This window comes from Zea mays, chromosome 7, assembly GCF_902167145.1.
Source record: "Zea mays cultivar B73 chromosome 7, Zm-B73-REFERENCE-NAM-5.0, whole genome shotgun sequence".
NCBI lineage: Eukaryota > Viridiplantae > Streptophyta > Magnoliopsida > Poales > Poaceae > Zea > Zea mays.
Window position 1 is genome coordinate 16,626,778 of NC_050102.1, and position 20,892 is coordinate 16,647,669.

Here is a 20,892-nt window from a genome sequence, read left to right on the forward strand (position 1 = left end):
ACAGAAACCCCCTAAACCTTGTTTAATTAAGGAAAATTAGTTTTTCTTTTGTACTGAGCTTAAAAAAATTTGTAGATGCTTATACCTTAATTAGACACTGTTTAAAAATAGTAGGAGCCCCAGCATTAGAGATTATGATGTAGTTATTCATTTAAAGCCATTTTGTCCACAACTTAGAGAAAATCAGAAAAGCATTTGAAAATATTGAACAGTGATTAGCAATATTTTTCCTAGTTTACTTATGCAACCAAGAACCTAGGAAAAATGCAGAGACCATTAATTAGGACCAGTTTCTAATTAAGATGCTTTAATTAGCCTTATGAAGACTGAAAATCAATTATTAAAATTTCAAAACCATAACCAAAGTGGTTAACAAAAAACCAGTGAACTTATAACCACCAGAGCCCCACTACAAAAATACAGAACACCCCAGCCTAACTTTTTAAGTAGGGAAAATAAATACAGAATGATAATAAGGCATTTTTCCAATAAATCATAAGCAACCCCTTTTAATGTGATAATGGGCAACCAAAAATTAGCTAAGTCCATGATGAGATAAACCACCAGAGAAAAATGCAAACCCATGAAAAAGAAGTGAACCCATACCTTTTGCTAGTAATTTGTGAGAAAGGCCATTTAGCTCAAATAATGCATACCACCCCTTCCCTTAAGCAAAAAGAAGCCAAACTCCAGAATGATTGCTCTTGCACAAAACACTAGCTAAGAAAAATAAGAACTCTGTTGTTTGATGTTTTTCAAATATAGTGGTAGTAGAAAGCACCCCTTTGGCTAGAAACTTGAGAAAACCATAAGAAAATAATTAAAAGGTATTAATGACTAGAAATTTGTATCAAGTCATGTTATGACACCTAAAAGCCAGCAAAAATAAGTTTTAAAGAATTACCCACTGTTAAATAATAGTTGTAGTTCAAAGTACCCCTTCTGCCCTAAAATTTGGTAATTTTGTCCAGAGAAAACCATTCACTTTCTGAACCCCAAATTTTGAGACAGAGAATCATACACCAGTAGCAAGCCACTGTAAGTTTTGCAGAATTTTTGGAATTTTATAAAAGCAACTTGTAGTTCAAACCTACTCCAAAACATTAAAGAGAATAAAAGAAAAGAGAAGAAGGAATAAACCTCATCCCACTAAAACTAACCCAATTTACCAAGTATACCACTGAAAGGTTTTACATAAGTAAGGTTAACTTGATTAAAAATCAAAAAGACCATACATCTTTAAAGTTGTAAATTCTAAAGCACATATCATATCATGCATATATCTTACGCATTGCATTCATTAGATTGTAATCTTGCCGACGGAGAGTACGTGCTCATCCCCGAGCAAGGACCTGTCCAAGAGGAGGACCAGGAGCAGGCTCCAGAGGCTGCTATTGAGGATCTCCCCGCAGCCCCAGCAATTGAAGGCAAGCCCCGGTTTTATGCATAACCATGTTATTATATGCTACTTTACTACACTTAATGCTTGTAGGACTGTAATGTGCACTTAAGTGTAGGAGTTGCTTGAAACCTCTAGTTGCATGAACTTAGGATTCCTTTTTGAGATGAATACTAGTATGCTAGGTCGAGTAGCTGCTTGCTAATCAGGATCTCGGTAGAAGTCGAGTGATTTTCTAGCACTCGCGCGAGGTCAGGAATTGATTGTATTCATCTTGATAATGGGATATATATATTGGTCTATGGACTTGGATCCAGGGAGGATGCCTTGTCCATGAGACGGGAAAAATGAATTAAGGATTAATGTGTGGATACCTGAGTCAAGCTTTTGAACGTACTAAGCACATGCCGGGAAAAATGGTAACCGGTAAACCTAGTACCTGAGTGAAGCCGGGCGCGGACTTTATCCCTCATGCGACCTGAGACAGGGTCTCCCATGCTAGCTATGGTGGGTACAAGTGCGGTCACTGCACGGCGGCAGCCGGGGTCAGTGGAGCATTGTATGCCAAGGCGGTGAGGCCTGGACGCGAACGGGGAATCGATGGGGACGGTTGTCATGTGTGGGGTCGGAGTACCCTGACATGCCGTGTGTTTAGGTTTACCTTGCAAGGTTAAAACTCGATTCGAATCGTCTGCTTCTCGCAGCTAATGAGACTACTTGATTCCTTGTACTGCATCGAGTAAGAAGTGAAATGTGGATTACATGAGATAACTTGTTGATTGAGCTAATTGCTTGTTACCATGTATGCTTAGAAGGAGCAAATCTAGCTAAGTTAATGATGGTAGAATTTGAAAAACTAAAAGATGATTTTAGAAACAGCTAGTGCTTTTGGCAAACCAAACCCCTCAGCCAAACAGCTGCATAGTCTAGAGGTAGAGGAGTAGACTCCTCACACCGGTTAAGTCTAGCTGAGTATTAGTATACTCAGCCTTGCTTGTGGCACCATTTTTGCAGGTACCATGCAGGATGTAGTTGATGGTGTGACTTGGCCTACCACCCTGCCACCGGGTTGGACGGTCGAGTGGGATGTTGCTCCGGCAGGAGAGGAGCATGAGGAGTAGTGGGCTAGGCCTTGCCCATTTCCTCGTTACCGACGACATCGATTATCCGCTGCACTTTAATTTGTGAACTTTATTTGCTACTCCAAAAACTCCGATTTATGTAATAACTCAGTACTTAATTTGAGGTTTCCTGTTTTATTGTATTTCTTCTGTGACTCACCTTCGAGTGAGATTGTGGAATTTGATCCTGGTTAAGTGGCTCTATCAGACTAGATCTGAGGGACTGACGGGTTATTCCGATTTAAGTGTGTTACGGCCCCTGAGGCGTGACTTAGGCACTTAAGCTGGAATAATTCGGGTGGTTCTGCCACAGGAGGCACCTTAGCCATCTCAACATCGGCGGCGACGGGCGGCTCCACGGGCGAACCAACGACGGCCCCGGTAGGAATCGACGTCGGCGCCGGCAATAAGACAGGCAGGCTCGAGGTCGCGGCAGCGTCAACGGCCTCCGTCGGCACGATGGCCGCTCCAACAGGGGGGTCGACCTGGGAGGCTTGCCCCATGGCAGCCCATGCCTCCTGGGCCCCCCGTTGGAGGGCGCCTTGCGTGGAGGCCAACCAACCAGCATGGCGCGCCGCAGCTCCGGCTGAAGAGGTCGGTCCCGTCTTAAGGACCTTCGTGGGGGCCAGACCAGCCGAGCCCTGCCTCCGCTTGCTGAAAGAAAGAAAAGGCAAAATCAAGATACACAGAAAAATGACTGAAACAAGGGTACCCTCAGATACTTACCCGCTCCAGGGCAAGGTCAATCATGCCTGCGGAGAGACCTCTCGGGCCTCGATCTCCGCAGACGCTGCCGAGGGTTGTCCCGCAGCCGGCTTCGACGCCGCTTCCACCTCGGACACCCGAGGCACCGAGGGGGCGGCCTGCCCGGGCGACGTCACGACAGCCGAGGGACCAACTTCTCGTACGGCTGGCACGGGCACTTGCTCTTGGGTGGCGTGCGGTTCGACCTGACCTTCTGGAGTCGCCCCAATTATCTCAGCCAAGGGGTCAAGTACCCTCTCGGCCCGCCTCCGCTCCTCAGACCGGGACCCCGGCATCCCGGCCCCAAACACTGGTGGCGTTGGCCCACCTGGAGGCTGGCTGGACGACCTCTGGCCCAGCCTCGGATCCGGACTGAGGCCAAGCCAGGCCGCCATGTCATCATCCTCGTCATCATCATCATCATCATCATCGTCGTCGTCGGGCGTGTCTGGCGACGGCTCCAACGGGAGCCCATCCCTTGCTTGCCTCCGACGACGCTTCTCCAAGGCTTCCCGAGCCCGCATCCTCTCGTGAGCTCGGCCCTTTTCCGCGTCTTTCTTCTCCTTATCCTTCTTCGCGGCGAGCCTACGTGCGGTTCGGCCCGCCGCGTCCTCTAGGACCGGTGGCCGGGAGGTTTTAAAATTCCTCAACCCCTGGGGACAAACAAAAATCCCAAGGGTAAGGACAAAAGATGTAAAGAACACGACACAAAACAGAAGAAGGGTCGGACACTTACCAGGGACACATATCCGTGGTCGGGACGCATCGGGGGCTGGTTAAGGACGCCAGCATCCAGCCTCCCTACCATGCCTGCTATCCATCTGAGGAGGTCATCGGTGTAGAGGGGGGTCGAGGACATCCGTGAACCCTCCAAATCAACCCTCGGCTTCATTTCCGAAAGCCGCAACTACCGCTCTGCCAATGGGAGCACCCTCCGGTGGTGGATAGCGGCGACGACCCCCGTGGCGGTAAGGCCTTCGGCTTGGAGCTTCTGCAGGGCACGGAGAATGGGCTAGAGCTTCTCCTGGTTCTCGCGTGTGGCCCCCCAGCGCTAGTTATCGCCGGCGGCGGTCACCACTTGTTGAGAAAAGGGCGGCAGCACCCCGTCGTCATTCCAGAGATAAAACCACCAGTTCTGCCACCCCTTGTTCGAAGACACAAGGGAGGCAGAGATGTACTGCTGTGCGCGCCCCGACCTCAGCTGGAGGGTGCAGCCGCCAGCCCGCACCGCCATATGGACCTTCTTCACATCCGTCGACGCGGCGAAGAACTCCGCGGAGAAGAGATGGGTCCACAGGTCCCAGTGGGGGTCAATCCCCAAAAACCCCTCGCAAACCGCCACGAAAATGGCCATCTGCGCGATGGAGTTGGGGTTGAAGTTGTGAAGCTCCACCCCGTAGTAATACGGGAGCGCCCGCATGAAGCGGCTCGCCGACATCCCAAACCCCCGCTCATGAAAAGGGGTGAAGCTAACCACGTACCCCGGCGGCGGAGTCGGGTCGGCCTCGCTCCCGAGGGTCAACCACTCAGGCTGCGGCCCGCCGGAGAGAGGACGGAGCAAACCCTCGGCGACAAGGGCCTGCAGATCCTCCACAGTGACGATGGAGAAGGGCCACGGGTCGCGCGGCGGAATGACGGTTGCCTTGTCAGCCATCGCCAAGCGGAAGCGGTGGAAGCGGAGGGGACGAGGTGCGCGGTTTTCTCTTCTCCCTGTCTACTCTCTCAGGTTGCAAAAGCAAAAGTGGAAGGCAAGCGCAAATGGCAGGGTAAAGAACCACTGCCGGCCCCTCTTCCAGGAATATAAAGGCCCGGGCGAAATCCACCCAAAACTTCACCCAAACCCCTTGTGAATTTTAAATTCGAAGGCAAAACGGTTTTTCCGTTCCTCGAATGACTCGCGCACGCACAACAGATACCCCGCGAGTCACCCGTCCCGTCGCATTAACTCTCTGGCAGGACACACGTCACCTCTGGCAGGCGGGCGGGCGCCATTTCGCCTCTGTCATGATGACCGCCTCAAAAAGGTGTGCCACACTATTTCGAAATATCTCCTTTCTTCCTTTCCCCTCTCTCTCTCCGCAGGGATCGGGAAAGGAGACATTTCGAAGGAGTCCTTCTCAGCAAAGGAAACGGGCCCCAAGCCCTCCTACTGATCAGGGGTTCGAAGGTTGCGCCCTGCAGGGTTCGGTAACCGCCCCAGAGCACTCGGGCTCTGAGCCCTTTACTGATCAGGGGTTCGAAGGCTGGCCCCTCGGAGGGATTCGATAGCCGCCCCAGACCATGCAGAGTCAGGGATGACCCTGGGTACGTCCGTTACATGGCCAAGGCTCGGGCTACACTCCCGAGGTACCCTAAGACATTTCCAAAGACCAGCGGGAACGATTTGTAATGGAATCCCACCGAAGGGAGGCGTCGAGCCCTCAGACCCTATCAAATGGGTCCGGGTCCAGCGAATCACCTGCAGGTACTTTTGGAGCACGCCTCTGGGCCACTAGCCGACCCTTATCGAACGGGGCTCGGGCGTCCACTCGGATTACCCGTTAGCAACTCACTGGAAACACCGTGTTCGGTGCCCTCCGAGGGTAACATGGCGCGTACTATAAAAAGTATTTTGTCATAAAAGGACAAATTTCTTGTAGTGTTCCCCCCTTCCTCCTTGCGGAAAGACGACGAAGGGGCGTACTATAAAAAGCCGAGACGGTCCTTGTTCATCCTCTCGCTCCGTGCAGAGGCTCAGGGGCTGCTCTCGCACCAGGCTACGACTAAATTGTTGACCGCGTCGACAAACTAACTTAAAAACTCGAAGCCTGACTATGCGCCCGGACTGCGGCCAGGCCGCATAAAGGAACAACAAGGCTGACCGAGGAGTAACAAAAAGAGCGTTAAAGAACTCAGAGGAGTCAAACCACACCTTCGAGGCCTCGGGGGCTACACCCGACGGGTGCGCTCGCGCGCACCCATCGGAACAAAATACAACTAAAAAAGACCAGTCACCTTGTAAAAATCCGGTAGAACCTCCAAGCGAGTGCCTACACTCCCTTTGAGGCTCGGGGGCTACTGTCGGGTACCATAATTAGGGGTACCCCCAGTACTCCTAAGCATGGCTGGAGAACATCTTTAAAATAAACCATAAAGACTGGTAGGCACGGTTCAAAGTTAAGGCCTCATCTACCAAGGGACGCGATCCCGTCTCACCCGAGCCCAGCCTCGGGCAAGAAAAGTAGTCCAGAACGGATTCATGGCTCGCCCGAGGGTCCCCTCAGGCAGTGGGCGCACCCCCGGCTCGCACGAGGAAAAGCTCGGGCAAACTTTGTTGTATAGCAACCTCGGCCAAATCGCCTTGCCACCGACCGTATCACGTGCGCATTTAATGCAGGGATCACCTGACACCTTATCCTGACACGCGCGCCTCAGTTGGCAAGGTCGAAATGACCGCATTCACTTCACCCTTCTTACGATCGTTCTGACAGGGTAACGACACTATTCACCCCGTTCAGAACACTGTGCCAACCACCAGGTTAAGACTGACAACAGTAAGTCACCGCCTCTCCCGAGATCGGCCTCGGGCGCAGCAGGAAGTTCCGCCTCGCCCGACCCCAGCCTCGGGCTCGGAAGGAATCGTCACCACGCCCGACCTAGGCCTCGGCCTCGGAAGGATGTCTTCGCCTCGCCCGACCTAGGCCTCAGCCTCAGCCTCAGCCTCAGGAGGAGATCTTCGCCTCGCCCGACCTAGGCCTTGGCTTTGGGAGAGATCACCGCCTCGCCGGAGACGACCTCGAGCCAACTACGCGAACCGGGAAAACAACACTATCCTTCCCCTAGCTAGCCACCTCAGGCTACGAAGGAACAAGACTGGTGTCACATCAAATTACTCCAATAGCAGGTAATGATGATTCCCGGCATGCACCCATGACGTCGACCGCCCTCAGCTCTCTACGAAGGCAAAGAAACGTCAGCAGGACCTGGGGCCGCACTGCCAGCTACGCTTCTACAGGGCTCAAGCACTTCTCCGCCGGCCACGTTAGCACATAGCTACACCCCCATATGTACAGCTGGATCACCTCCTTGTATCTATAAAAGGAGATGCCCAGGGCCTTCCCAGGGCACGCTAAAAAGGCTAACTCAGACGGCTTACTTCAAGGAAAAAACCTTCTCTCCATAGCGCGAGACCTCTCAAGAGACCAGGGATCCGTTCCCTCTCTCGCGAAGCTTGTAACCCCTACTACAAGCACCCCGGTGCAAGATAATATAAGCCTCATCCTCCCTCTTGTGTTTCATCTTGCATCAATCCATCCGGGCAGGGACACGCAGCATAAAATTCACTAGTCGGTTGAGGGTCCCCGCGGGTCCAAAACACCGACATGATTGAAGATTAACTTCATTATTCCCGTTATTATAATACCATTAGCTCTTTCAACAAGTCCATTTGACTCTGGATGTCTGACTGATGCAAAATGAATCTTCATGCCAATTTGTTCACAGAATTCTTTGAAAGCTTCAGCATCGAACTGTGTTCCGTTGTCCACAGTAATAGCCTTCGGTACTTCGAATCGACAAACAATATTTTGTCAGAAAAATTTCTGGACAGTGACTGAAGTTATTGTGGCTAAAGGCTTCGCCTCAATCCACTTGGAAAAATACTCTACCGCCACCACAACATATTTTAGATTTCCTTGTGCTGGTGGAAGTGGGCCAAGTAAATCAAGGCCCCACCTTTGCAACGACCAAGTGGGATGTATTAACTGAGTGAGAGATGAAGGTTGCTTCTGGTCTCTTGCACATTTTTTACAGCCTTCACATTTTTGGACTAGTTCTGCTGCATCCGAAGCTGCCTTCGGCCAATAAAATCCTTGTCGAAAAACTTTTCCCAACAAGGATCTAGATCCAATGTGAGATCCACACAGACCTGCATGTATCTCTTCCATTAATTCCATACCTTCAGTTCTTGATAAACACTTAAGGAGTGGTGAACAAAATCCATGTTTATACAATTCTCCTTCTATTAACACATATGGTCTTGTTCTTGCCTCCATTCTCTTGTTGTAAGCTTCGTCACTCGAAAGACAATTGCCTTGGAGATAAGATATTATTTCAGTTCTTCAGTCTTCACTGTGTACTAGAGAAATAGTAAGCACTGCTCTCTCCATGAGCTCAACTGAAGGTGCTTTTATTGTTTCAAAAAATACTTCGGAGGGTAAGGGGAGCCGCTGATTTGGCTAGCAAATCTGCATGCTCATTTTCACCTCTTGGAATATTCTTGACGGAAAAACCTTCGAAGGAAGCTTCCAACCTTCGAACTGCATCCAGATATTTTTCAAGCTTCGGATCTCGTGCCTTGCTGCTTTTATCCACATGGCCAGTAATAACTTGAGAATCAGTCTTTAGGATGACCCTTCTTATTCCCATTGCCCTTAGCTTCCGAAGCTGTAATAGAAGTGCTTCGTACTCAGCAATATTATTTGTGCAACTGAAATCCAGTTTGACTGCAAAACATGTTTTGACTTTTGAAGGTGCCACTAGGACTGCAGCTGCTCCTGCACCGAAGGTTCCCCAAGAACCATCGCAAAACACTGTCCAAGCTTCGGCATCTTTGCTTGTCCCTTCTTCGTGAGCCCCTGGCGTCCAATCAGCGATGAAATCTGCTAGCGCTTGAGATTGAATTGAAGATATGTGCGCGTAGTAAATAGTGAATTCATTAAGCTCCGCGGCCCATTTTCCAACCCTTCCAGTAGCTTCTCTATTCCTCATGATATCCTTCAGGGGTTGTGATGAAGGAACAATTATGTGATATGCTTGAAAATAATGCCGAGCTTCCTGGACGCCATTAATACAACATACAACACCTTCTCCAATTCTGTATAGTTTTTCTTTGATAAACTCAAAACTTCGGAGACAAAGTATACTGGGTCTTGCTTTTTAGCTTGTCCTTCGACCTTCTCTTGTACAAGTGCCGCACTCACTGCAGAATGTGAAGCTGCCACATACAATAGCAATGGAGCCCCTAGCACGGGTGGAGTTAATGTTGTTAAATCGATCAGATATTGCTTGAGCTCCTCGAAAGCTTTCTGTTGAGTTGGGCCCCATTGAAAACTTCAGCTGACTTTAGTACTTCAAAGAATGGTAAATTTCTTTCTGCTGATCTAGATATAAATCGATTTAAAGATGCCAGTCTTCCAGTCAGCCGTTGGGCCCCCTTCTTTGTGCTTGGCGGTTCTATTCGAAGGATAGCTTCGATCTTGCTTGGGTTGGCTTCGATCCCCTTCGTTGAAACTAGACAGCCAAGGAACTTGCCCTTCTTCACTCCGAAGACACATTTTTCTGGATTTAATTTCAGGCCAGCTTGCCTAAAATTAGCAAATGTTTCCTACAAATCAGTAATGTGGTTTTCTTGCTTCGTGCTCTTCACTATGATATCATCAACATATGTTAGTACATTTTTGCCTATCTGAGAATGAAGAACCTTGGCTGTCATCCTGCTAAAGCTTCTTCCAGCATTCTTGAGCCCCTCAGGCATCCGAAGATAACAATATGTACCACTGGGGGTTATGAAGCTGGTCTGTGGCTCATCTTCCTTCTTCATCCAAATTTGGTGGTATCCTGAATAACAATCTAGTAGACTCATGAGCTCTGACGAAGCTGTTGCATCTACTAGAGAATCTATTAGTGGTAATGGGAACTCATCCTTTGGAAAAGCCTTGTTCAGATCAGTAAAATCAATGCACATTCTCCATTTACCATTGGCCTTCTTCACCATAACAGTGTTAGCTAACCATTCTGGGTATTTTACTTCTCTGATAACACCAGCACTGAGAAGTCTTTTTACTTCGTTCCGAGCACCTTCGGCTTTATCGTCAGACATTTTCCGAAGCTTTTGCATCCTGGGTCTGAAGGATGGATCGACATTAAGTGAATGTTCAATGACATACCTGTTGACACCACAGAGATCGTTGGCTGACCATGCAAAAACATCTTTGTTGTTGAATAAAAACCTTATCAAGATTTTCTCCTGCTCTTCAGATAACTGAGAACCCAGTAATACCTTCTGCTCTGCTATATCTTCACATAGAAGCATAGGCTTCGGCTGATCAGCCGAAGCAGCCTTCTCTCTTCTATACTTATACTGTTCACAAGCTTCAGCTCCATCTATGTTGTGGATTGCTTTTGAGTTTGTCCAATTTCCTTTAGCCTTTCTGGCAGCTTCCTGACTTCTATGAATAGCAATAGGCCCTTGGTCCGAAGGTATCTTCATGCATAGATATGCTGGATGAAGAATTGTTTCGAATGCGTTGAGTGTTCCACGACCAATGATCGCATTATAGGGATATTCCATGTCAACAATATCAAACACAACATGTTCAGTTCTTGTATTGTGGACAAATCCGAAGGTCACTGACATTGTGATCTTGCCAAGTGCTACAATCTGTCTTCCTCCGAAACCACAAAGAGGGTGTGTAGCATCATGGATCTTATCCTCTGGTTCTTGCATCTGTCTGAAGGCCTTAGCAAATATGATATCCGCTGCACTGCCTGTATCAACCAGAACATTGTGAACTAAAAATCCCTTGATGACACAAGATATGACCATAGCATCATTGTGAGGGTAATCCTTAAGCTGAAGGTCCTCTTGGGAGAAGGTAATTGGGATGTGAGACCATTTTGACTTGATGAAGGGTCCCTGCACCCCAACATGTTGTACCCTTCTCTGGGCCTCCTTTTTTTGCTTCTTGTTGGCCGGCTCTGAGCATGAACCATCTGTTATCGGGAGCACCAGCTTCGTAGCCGAAGCAGCTTCAGCTTGGTTGTTGAACGAAGCCATCAGCTCAAAAAGTGGAAGTGAGTTCACCGGAGGTGGGCGCCAATGTTGGGGACTTGTTTTCAAATGCTTCGAATTAAGAACAAGGCAACATAAAATATTAAATGTTAATGCCCTTCGTCCATTGAAACATTATCTCCCTAAGGGTATAATGATCTTCGAACGAAGGCCATGAGCAAAGGTCACGAAGGTATAACCTTCGTGACTAGAGTTATGAAATAATGAAAGATAAAGTATATAAAATACGAAACATGAAAGATAATACATTTAAATACATAAACTTATTTGTATATTTCATAATACAAACTTAAATATTAGAACATAATATTTAATTACATTTATACCTTCGGCTTGACAGAAGGCTATGATCCGAATGTCGCGTGCAAGTGATTACAAAATGACGTGAACAGTACAGGGGTATTGTTCATCTATTTATAGGCACAAGACACAACCTGTGAGAAATTACATTCATGTCCTTTACAAATGCTTGCAATCATAATACAAGTTATCATGGGTCGATTGGTCATTTTATCTTTAAGTCGGTTCACTCATTCGTCTTGAGACATGCCACTATGCCGAAGCTTTTATGGATGATAGCTTCGGCGCTGCTTTTGAGAGGATCTGCCGAAGGTGTTTCTTCTTCAGGATCTTCGACGACGAAGCATACACCCAACACCTCTCATTAGCTCCACGGGGGAGAAACTATCCTCACACCTGTCCCAAACAGGTAGGATCCTCATGGCCCCCGCTCCCATGGAGAATTTTGCCATCACTAGAACTATGGGGCTTCAACCGATAGAGTGTGACAAAAACAAAAAAACAAAATTGACTTCACACAACCCAAGCCCAACAACAACTTTCGTCCCTTCTCCCCTAACCATAATGGCATGTGCTGATGTGTAAGCTTCGACTTGCGGCCCATGGGACGGGAAGGGCGTGCCGGCTATCGAGACTCGAGAGTCGTTCAGGCTCCGGGCCTTCAGGCGAGCAGTGCGTCAAACATGCTGTAATCCTGGATGAAGCGGTCGAAATTGCTAGCAGTATTTGCGGCAAGCCAGAAAGCAAATGATACAGCATGCCAATGTAATTTGGAATATTTATTTGATCGATTGTCCGATTCAAAATTTCATCTTCCTAGCAATTAATGGTGACGTCAAGCATTCTCTGGTGATACATCGCCCACAAATCTTCATAATTGATGACTAGTGTCTTCTCTTCACTAAAAAGGCCCCTTTGGGATAGGGAAATGTTGCATGTATAGCTGCACGATGCTCTAGAATGGTGTCTTGTAGATATAATTATCAGGAACATCTTCTTTCTTGAAGATCAACTCATTTACAAGCATATACAACTTCTCATGAGAATACCTTACTCTGTCCTCTTCCCAAAACTCGAGATGTTCAGTAACGTGAGGTCTTTGCTAGAAGAAGATACCATACTCCCAAAACTCGAGATGTTCAGTAACGCGAGCACTCGAGATGTTCAGTAACGTGAGATCGCTGGTTGGAGATTACTGGTCCTTTGGAGAAGAAGTTGGGGCATGTGACCAATTTTTTTTGTCGTTGCATGGGGACACCTTGTAAGATTATATTTTTCCAATGGTAGACAATGAATTGCTTCATAGCTTCCTAGTTGTGTGATTTTCTCTGGTGTGCCCATCTCTTAAGTGTACATTAGCCAATTGCTCGTGTTTTACTATGGTTGTTATATAACATATAAATAGGTATTGACTATTAAGATATTCATTCAAATATAATTGTTGTTTATTTCTAAACACTAAGGTACGTGTGGTTAGCCCTAAATTTTTGGAGCAGAGGGCGTGAGTTCGAGTGCTCGCTCTGCACTATTTTTTGCGCGGTGTGGTAACTGCGTGGGTGGGTCAGGTGCTGGACAGGCGCTCACACAGCAGTAGTTGAGAGAGTGTTGCGCAGGCTCTGGGCATAGAGCCAACAAAGCACGGTGGGCCCACGGTGTCAGCATGGAGGGAGAGAGTGTTGCGCAGGCGTTGGGCATGGGGCCCACAGAACACGGCGTCGAGGCAGGGTGCGTGGGGCGGGAGAACCAGTCGAGACGCAGAGGATGAAGTTGTGGTAGCACCAGACGTCCATATTAGATTTTTAATAGAGTAGTTTAGATTATGAGATAAAATAAAAACAATCGTATTACATATTTATAAATGTAATGTTATCTTTTAATGGTAAAAAATAGTTGATTTATTTATTGTTTTTGTTAGTTAGAATTATTTGTTTTCTTATTGAGGAACTATGAGTATTAATAGGCAGATGTGTTTTGGAAGAGCGAGAGCTGTACAGAAGATGGTGCCACTGACCCTGTAGTTTATATATTAAAATAAACTTAGGTTCTGCTTAGAATCTCTTAAACTAATAATTTTGTTAGCTAGCTAACTATTATCTCTAAGGTTTAAAAGAGGTCCTTACTACATAAGTCAAACGCAAGATAAATATAATACTAAAAATCTAACTCTATATTTATCTATGTTATAAAGCAACTCCAAGATACTGACTAGATCGTTTTGTAAAGGTAAGTTTGGATATTATTAATAAAAACATCTTCAATAGACTCTGTAAATGCCTCTTCAAATTTAGTAGCTCCTCATCCCTCGCTCCCTATTTTGGATAGACCGCTTTACTCGTCATACAAAGTTCTGAATTTACAGAGTTTGTTGGACTAGTCTACTCTTTTTTGTAAAATCTATTTTAGAGAGTAGCTATATCGGTAAATTTGGCTAATTTTTTTGTCTAATATCTTGGATTTGCTCTTATAGATAGAAAAACCCTAAACTTCCTATACTTATCTATGCTATTGATAGAATGTATCCATGCTATAGATAGAATATATCTATACTTATCTATGCTATAGATAGAATATATCTATGTTATAGATAGAATATATCTATACTTATCTATGCTATAGATAGAATATATCTGAACACCCTTGTTAGACCTTGTTCGGTTAAGGGGGTGAAGCCATGGATTTAATACGGGTCTGGATTGGGTGAATCCATACCTCACACCCAATCCCATGGTGGGATTAAAAATCTATGTACTCTCAAAGCTAGTTTTTTTTTGATCTATGGATTCTAATATAAACTTCTGCAATATTTTCATGGATTTGTTCCATACCTATTGAGTAATGGATAGAATCCATGTCGAAACCCTTGGGCTATAATCCATTATGGGTTTAACTGAATAAAAAGAATTGATTAAGCTTGAATTATTTTAGGGCATAGATTACGACATAGATTTAATTCTAATTCATGTTAATATAGAGTTGAATTGGTGTAAACGAACAAGACCTGGTACAGTGTAGACCAATGATATGTGGACATTGAAGGTCTAGACCGTTGCTGAGATGTCACGTCACACGGTTACTTGCTGCCATAACTGACCTTTGTCTGTAGTGCACGTAAGTGCTAGTTTTGTTTTTCTCTATTAGAAATTACTATTGAAAACTAGCTAGTACGCATCAGGATGATCGAGTCTAAATTGCATGCACACTCTCTCTCCCATAGAAATCTAGAAAGCATCAATAGATACTCGCATAATCATTAATAAACATGAACCGTGTACACCTATCACTTGTGTGCAACCCAGTAAATCTGGCTATCACTTGACTGCCTTGCACAAGTATTAAAACTTGATATCCGTAAACAATAAGAAACAAGATATATCTTGCTAGCTAGCTAGTTGCACATTCCAGTACAAAACTCAGGAAATTTCGATTCAGCAAACAATGGCGACAGTCTCCTACAAAGCCCGGCTGGAACATTATTCTGAAACACCATATTAATTCAGAACGGTACAATAAAAATAGCACTGATATATGACTCCTTCACTTAACACTTAACAGTCGAATTAACTACTCAAATTAAGTTCCACTTTCAGAACGGTACAATGAACCACTTCACTTCACTCATCTTCATCACCATCAGCAGCAGGTGGCGGCATCGGCGCCACCGAGGAGGCGCTCGTGCTCCCCGCTGCCGGTGCAGCTCCATGCCACAGCGCGTACACGTCAGTATCACGCGCCAGCTCGGTGACATCAGGCACGGACGGCAGGCCCAGTTGCAGCGTGAGGTTCGGCGGCGGCGGCGGCACTGCCGTCGTCGTCCCTCTCTGCACGGTCGGTGACGGCGGTGCTACGGCCTGCTGCTGGTTATTAACGGTCTCACGGTACAGACGTAGGTACACGGACATGGGCTGCACGTAGTCAGCCAGTCCGAGGTTAGCAAAGCCGACGATCAGGTCGTCGGCGGTGATGGTGAGGCGGCGGTCTCGCCGGCACTCTTGCGTGGCGGCGCGTACGAGGGCCGTGGAGAATTGGACGATGCACTGGTCCATGGTCTCCTTGGCGCCGCCGGTGACCCTCGAGTCTTGCGGCAGGACTTGGCGCATGATACGCGTTATGGTGCCTTTCGGGATGGTGTACTCTTCTAGTGGTTTTGACCCTGCAGATATTTTTTTTAAAAAAAAATTATTAGGAAGAGTAGATCCACTAAATTGAACAAAAAAAAACTATTGATTGGAAGAAATGTAACATCATCAACCTTGTCATGTGTTTTCTTATCGATTATCAAGAAAGTAACCAACAACGTCTAATAAGTTCTAACTAACTGTTTTGTCGGTACCGTTCGCGGGCTTTCTAAATCTTTAAGGAAAAAAGTACGTCTCGGTCTAACTAGTTTCTTTGTCGGTAGCGCTCTATGTAGCCCGATCTATCTAAAGACAACGAACCCTTTGCATACGTAATCTCGAACCACTAGTAAAAAACTCACCTTCGGGATCTTCATGTTCATGTTGATGATCATTACTTCCTTGAGCTTTGCTCATGGCTCTTGTAATCTTGTGTTTGTTATTCTCATTGAACAAAGTCCATGTATTTATAATCATCTAATGAAATAAGAAAAGTCTCATACGCCATATTTGTTTTTTTTGCATGTGTGCCACTTGTCATCGATCATATATGGTAACTATCTAATGAATAGACAGATGTCATCTATAATTTTGCATGTGTACCACGTGTCATTGGTCGTATATGGTAACCATCTAATAAATGTCTTTTTGGATGTATGCCACTTGTTATTGATTGTATATGGTAAGGGGCAATTGCAAAACTGCCCTCGTTTCATCCCTTAATTCTGAAAAAGGTCGATTTTTCAGACTTTGCAAAATCGGACCTCCTTTTTGAATCTCAAGCTTCTGTTTGCCCCTACTCGGTTAACAGGTCATCAATCCAAAAGACCTCAATGCCCTTTGCAAAATTGTCCCTATTTTTATTGCAGTATTAACTCCATTTTCAGAAGCAACATATTTATTCAATTTCTTTTAAAAAATAGATTTGTGCATACACCTAAAATGAATTATTTCAATTCAAATGTGGACTGAATTACGGAGTAAATTTTTGAAAAAAAAAGTGTCAACATTTGGACTGCATTTTTTGTAAAGTTTGAAAAACCGTCGTAGTTTTGCAAAGGGCATTAAGGTCTTTTGGATTAATGATTTAACACAGTTGGTGCATGTTAACGTAATAGGGGCAAACGACAACTTCTGATTCAAAAAGGAGGTCTGATTTTGCAAAGTCTGAAATCCAGGTCCGTTTTTATTAAGGGTCAAAATGATGGTAGTTTTGCAATTGTCCCGTATAGTAACCATCTGACGAATAAACAGATGTCATATATGGTTATGCATGTATGCCACTTGTCTGATACTCCTATGTGGTAATCATCTAAACTGCTTTAAATGCTTATATTGGCATAATAGTAAACTCATGTTGGAAGTTGGTATATCGTTTATTATGTCTGGATCCTAATAATATTATATTTTTCTAGATCCTTTGTAATTAATGGTGCAAGTTCTGTATATGGAAAATACAGTAAGGTGTATTGTAGATAGAAGTCTTTTAACTCGTTGGTAATCTTTTCATTTGTCACATGGGTTGAGTTCAAGAATGTGAAACAACATGGTCGGTCGGACCAACTATTCAGTACTCCTATATCTAGGAGTGGTATCGTTTTACCGACGTGTTATATCAGGCATACCTCGACCAATTAGAATTTTTTTTTTATCGAAATCAATACAAAATCCATCTATATATAACCCAATACAAATATGTGTCTCATACAAGTACTCTAGATCTTTTGTGCACAATATATTCTATAACTCCTAGCTGATTATATGAAAAATAGTTTTGTTGCTTAAAATTATATCAATCCTACACCTCTAGATTATATAAGGGTACAAAACTCTCGACCCCCTTATCAGTACCTGATGTACAACTCTAGCATTCATCAATGTACCACATGCAAACAGTAGTAGCATCATTATATATTGGACATAGAGCACCCCACTATCTAAACCAATACAAATATGTGTCTCATATAAGTACTCTAGATCTTGTATGCGCAATATATTCTATAACTCCTGGTTGATTATATAAAAAATAATTTTGTTGCTCGAAGACACTAGGGGTGAATTTGACCGGTAGCGTACCGCCAAGCCAAGCGTGCTTCATTTTCTAGTGCTCGGAACTACTATTTTCTCCATTTAAAATTATAATACTTTGCTAGATTCATGTCTTTTGATAGGCACCTAGACATAAATTGTGCCTAGATACATAGTGAAAACTATGTATCTAAAAAGGTCATACTATATTTTTTTTGGCTTGGTGCTTCATTTTCTAGTGCTGGCTACTCTCACCACCATTTCAATTTAAGTTATTCTGTCAGAAACACCAACACATAAATGATTTGTGGAGGCATATGCTTTTTATAATAGGGGTAGTTCACTCACCATCCGCTCGTAGAGTGGAAGTGCTTAGGTTCTACTAAGCCTGTCACCTCTACAAATGGATTATCTGATGTGGATGGTACTATATAAGTCGGTCCATATTCAGAGACGGGTGATAATACTAGTCGTCTCTAGTAATCCATTTATGACTTTGTTTGAGTACTCTTGTATTAACCTCAATTCACATGTGTTGATGTGGATTGAGGTGTAAATTAGTTTAAGTTATATCCCAATCCACATCAATACAAGTGGATTGAGATTAATACTAGAAGTATCCAAACTAAGCCATAAGGGTAATAGATATTTAGCCACCCCTACTAATACTTCAGGTATATGTAGTGCAACCTCCCTCCTTCCTCTTCAGACCACTAATTATTACACGAATACAAAGAAATGGGGCCTCATGCTACCTACCAAAAAATCTCTTCTACGAGGGTGGTTTTATTTAAATTCCTTTGATTTAGAAGGTAAGGAAATGTTATTCCAAACATTTTTTGAGGTTTTAATAGTAGTTTAGTGCTTAAGTAAAGTTTTGATTCTCTCTCCCTTATGTGGTTGAGCTATTTAGGGAGCGAATTAGACCAAACTTTTAAAAGTACTAAGGTAAATTAATTAGGGAGACAAGGTTTTGTTGCATTATTTAGTGGTTTGGTTTTAATGGACTACTAGGTGAGTGCCCGTGCGTTGCAACGGAGACATATAATACATAAGTTACCGTGATATTATATGTCCCCGTTGCAACGCATGAGCACTCACCTAGTCGAGTTCTACTCGCGTTGGAACCTACTCAATTAGTGAAGGCATAAGGACAAAACTTCCCAACTGAATTCCATTATTTTCCTGTTATTCAGACTTCATCCCTTTTCGCCTCCAAGTTATCCATGTTCTCGACAACAGTACACTACAAGAGACACAGTAAACGCTACTCTGCATGCAAATGACAACACCTCACAGACTACATGCCCGAAGCATCCATCATCTATTAGTTCCTTTCATCAGCTATGTTGCTGCTGCAAATAATGGTCAAAATCGGAAATTTCTTGCCATAAGAAACCATGCAAGACATATTGTCATCATTAACCAAGCAGGAAAACGTCCGGATCACTCAAAAGGACACAAGTAACAATGCAACTACTTGTTTCATGGTTTCTGTTGGGTTTGAACTCTAGACCGCACCTCGAGACCGCACCCCGAGACCGCACCTCCATCTCACCAGACATTGTCTTGAGATTCCAGCAGAGCTTCCGCCCGGTTGATAGACTCGTCGACTGCGTGTTCTTTGCCAGCGTTAGCCCATGTCACCCCAGCTGAGGCGTCATCCTTCAATTCTCCTTCGACAACAACTCTGATTCCTTGACGCTCCCATTGGTTCCGGGCCTCCTCAAGGGCGCGTGCATGCTCCCGGGCCTTTTTGGCTTCCTCCTCTGCCCAAGCCCTGGTTAAGTTAAAGAGCACAATAACATCATGCACAATGAAATAATATGCACAAAATGATCAAATCTCAGATGTCAAGAATTCTTCTTACCTTGCCATAGATAACGCCTTCCTCTCCACTTCAAGCTCATACTGAAGTTGCACAACAGCCGAGTTATCACTCTCAATTTCCTTTTGGAGTTTCTCAATCCTACTCTTCTCGAACGACGGTTGGCGACGAGGAGCTCCGTGTCGGGTCCACGGCCGACGACCATGACCCTGAGCGAATGGAGCGTCTCGGACCTCAGGCGTGACCGCAGCGCGTCCTGTTTCGCAGGATCAGTCACCTTCTTCCCGTCTACTTGCTTCACGAAAAGATCCACCTCACGGCAACCTGATGAACCTTTGCTGGCTGACCCTTTCTTGTCTGATCTGAACCGGCCGTAAAATATCTGAAACGGCGCACCAAAAAGAACCAGCCGTAAAATATATACAGATCATATCGTAAATGAGCCCCTTCTGGTCCAGCGATGGTCCAGATGAGATACCTGGATGTTGCAGTCCTTCATCGTCCTCAAGATATCGTAAATGAGCCCCTTCTGGTCAGCGCAAACGATTTGGACCAGCGTGTGCGCGGGGCTCAGGGAGTTGTCGAAGTTGACAGTGGCCGTCGTCCGGACCTTCCTCAGCTCCGCGCTGAGCGGGCTCGAGCAGACCTCGCTGTCAGTGTCAGCTAGCTCCGCCCTGAACAGTTCCTCGGCGATCTCCGGCGGGAGGGAAGAGAACCCCTGCTGGAACCCTTCTGCTGGTACGACCTCGCAGCTGATGGACGGGCCTAGGGTTGCAGTTAGCGCCGAGCAGGTCTCATCTTGCCTCTCCTTTCTGTGCAGCAATTCCCTTCAGAGAGATAAACATGAGCTGAACATGTTGTACCTTGTCTTCTGAACCGCCTAAACATAGTCCCAATTATTATGCCATAATCCTCCTTAGCCAACGCCCAACGGAGTGCATTTTTGTTTAGTAGGTCACCCCAAACTTTAATGATATGTAAAGACCCCCTACGACATTCATCTTGGTAAGAATTGGTTAGTAATATATATAGAGTTGACATATACCATTAATGGAATATACCTAGCATCCATTATAACAATCTTTCTGAAAGGGCCCCACATTGTGCGATGAATTGTATCCATGTGGACTACAATAGCCATAATGTCTACATAAATAACAATTTATAAATGGATTAATACTAAATTTTGTGTAAACGATATTTTAATAATATTAAGAGATCGATATATTCTTACCGACTAAAGTCCTGTTTGGCAACTCGGCAATATCAGCAAGGTTCAAGAATATTTGTTTTGGGAATGGCGCCATTTGAATTAGAAAAGTGTATGGCTCCACGATAGCTTGTTGGTTGAGACACAATTCCATGGGACCATTTAGATGACGAAAATTAAATTCACCCGGATGAAGACTAAACTTTACATTATGCATCTTGTAAACATGCTTTTCATGGAGCAAATTGTCGAAATGTTTGACTGTCTCATACATATATGTTATGGCCTCGATCTTGGCTCCCTAATAGTATTTCAG

General features: G+C 45.0%; 2 protein-coding genes across 2 annotated transcripts; both read right to left on the bottom strand.

The window, feature by feature from the left end:
- Positions 1 to 14,812: 14,812 nt before the first annotated feature.
- LOC103632093 (nuclear transcription factor Y subunit B-4) lies at positions 14,813 to 15,942 on the bottom strand. Its single transcript, XM_008653944.4, has 2 exons — positions 15,873 to 15,942; positions 14,813 to 15,545 (listed from the first exon to the last, which is right to left on the bottom strand). The coding sequence occupies exons 1-2, from the start codon at positions 15,925 to 15,927 to the stop codon at positions 15,007 to 15,009; spliced, it is 594 nt and encodes a 197-aa protein (XP_008652166.1). The 5' UTR covers positions 15,928 to 15,942; the 3' UTR covers positions 14,813 to 15,006.
- A 3,173-nt stretch (positions 15,943 to 19,115) lies between these two features.
- LOC103633753 (uncharacterized) lies at positions 19,116 to 20,177 on the bottom strand. The gene is made up of 3 exons (XM_020541480.2): positions 19,845 to 20,177; positions 19,409 to 19,748; positions 19,116 to 19,318 (listed from the first exon to the last, which is right to left on the bottom strand). Exons 1-3 carry the CDS (start codon positions 19,863 to 19,865, stop codon positions 19,206 to 19,208), a joined length of 474 nt encoding a protein of 157 aa, XP_020397069.2. The 5' UTR covers positions 19,866 to 20,177; the 3' UTR covers positions 19,116 to 19,205.
- Between the last annotated feature and the right edge of the window lie 715 nt (positions 20,178 to 20,892).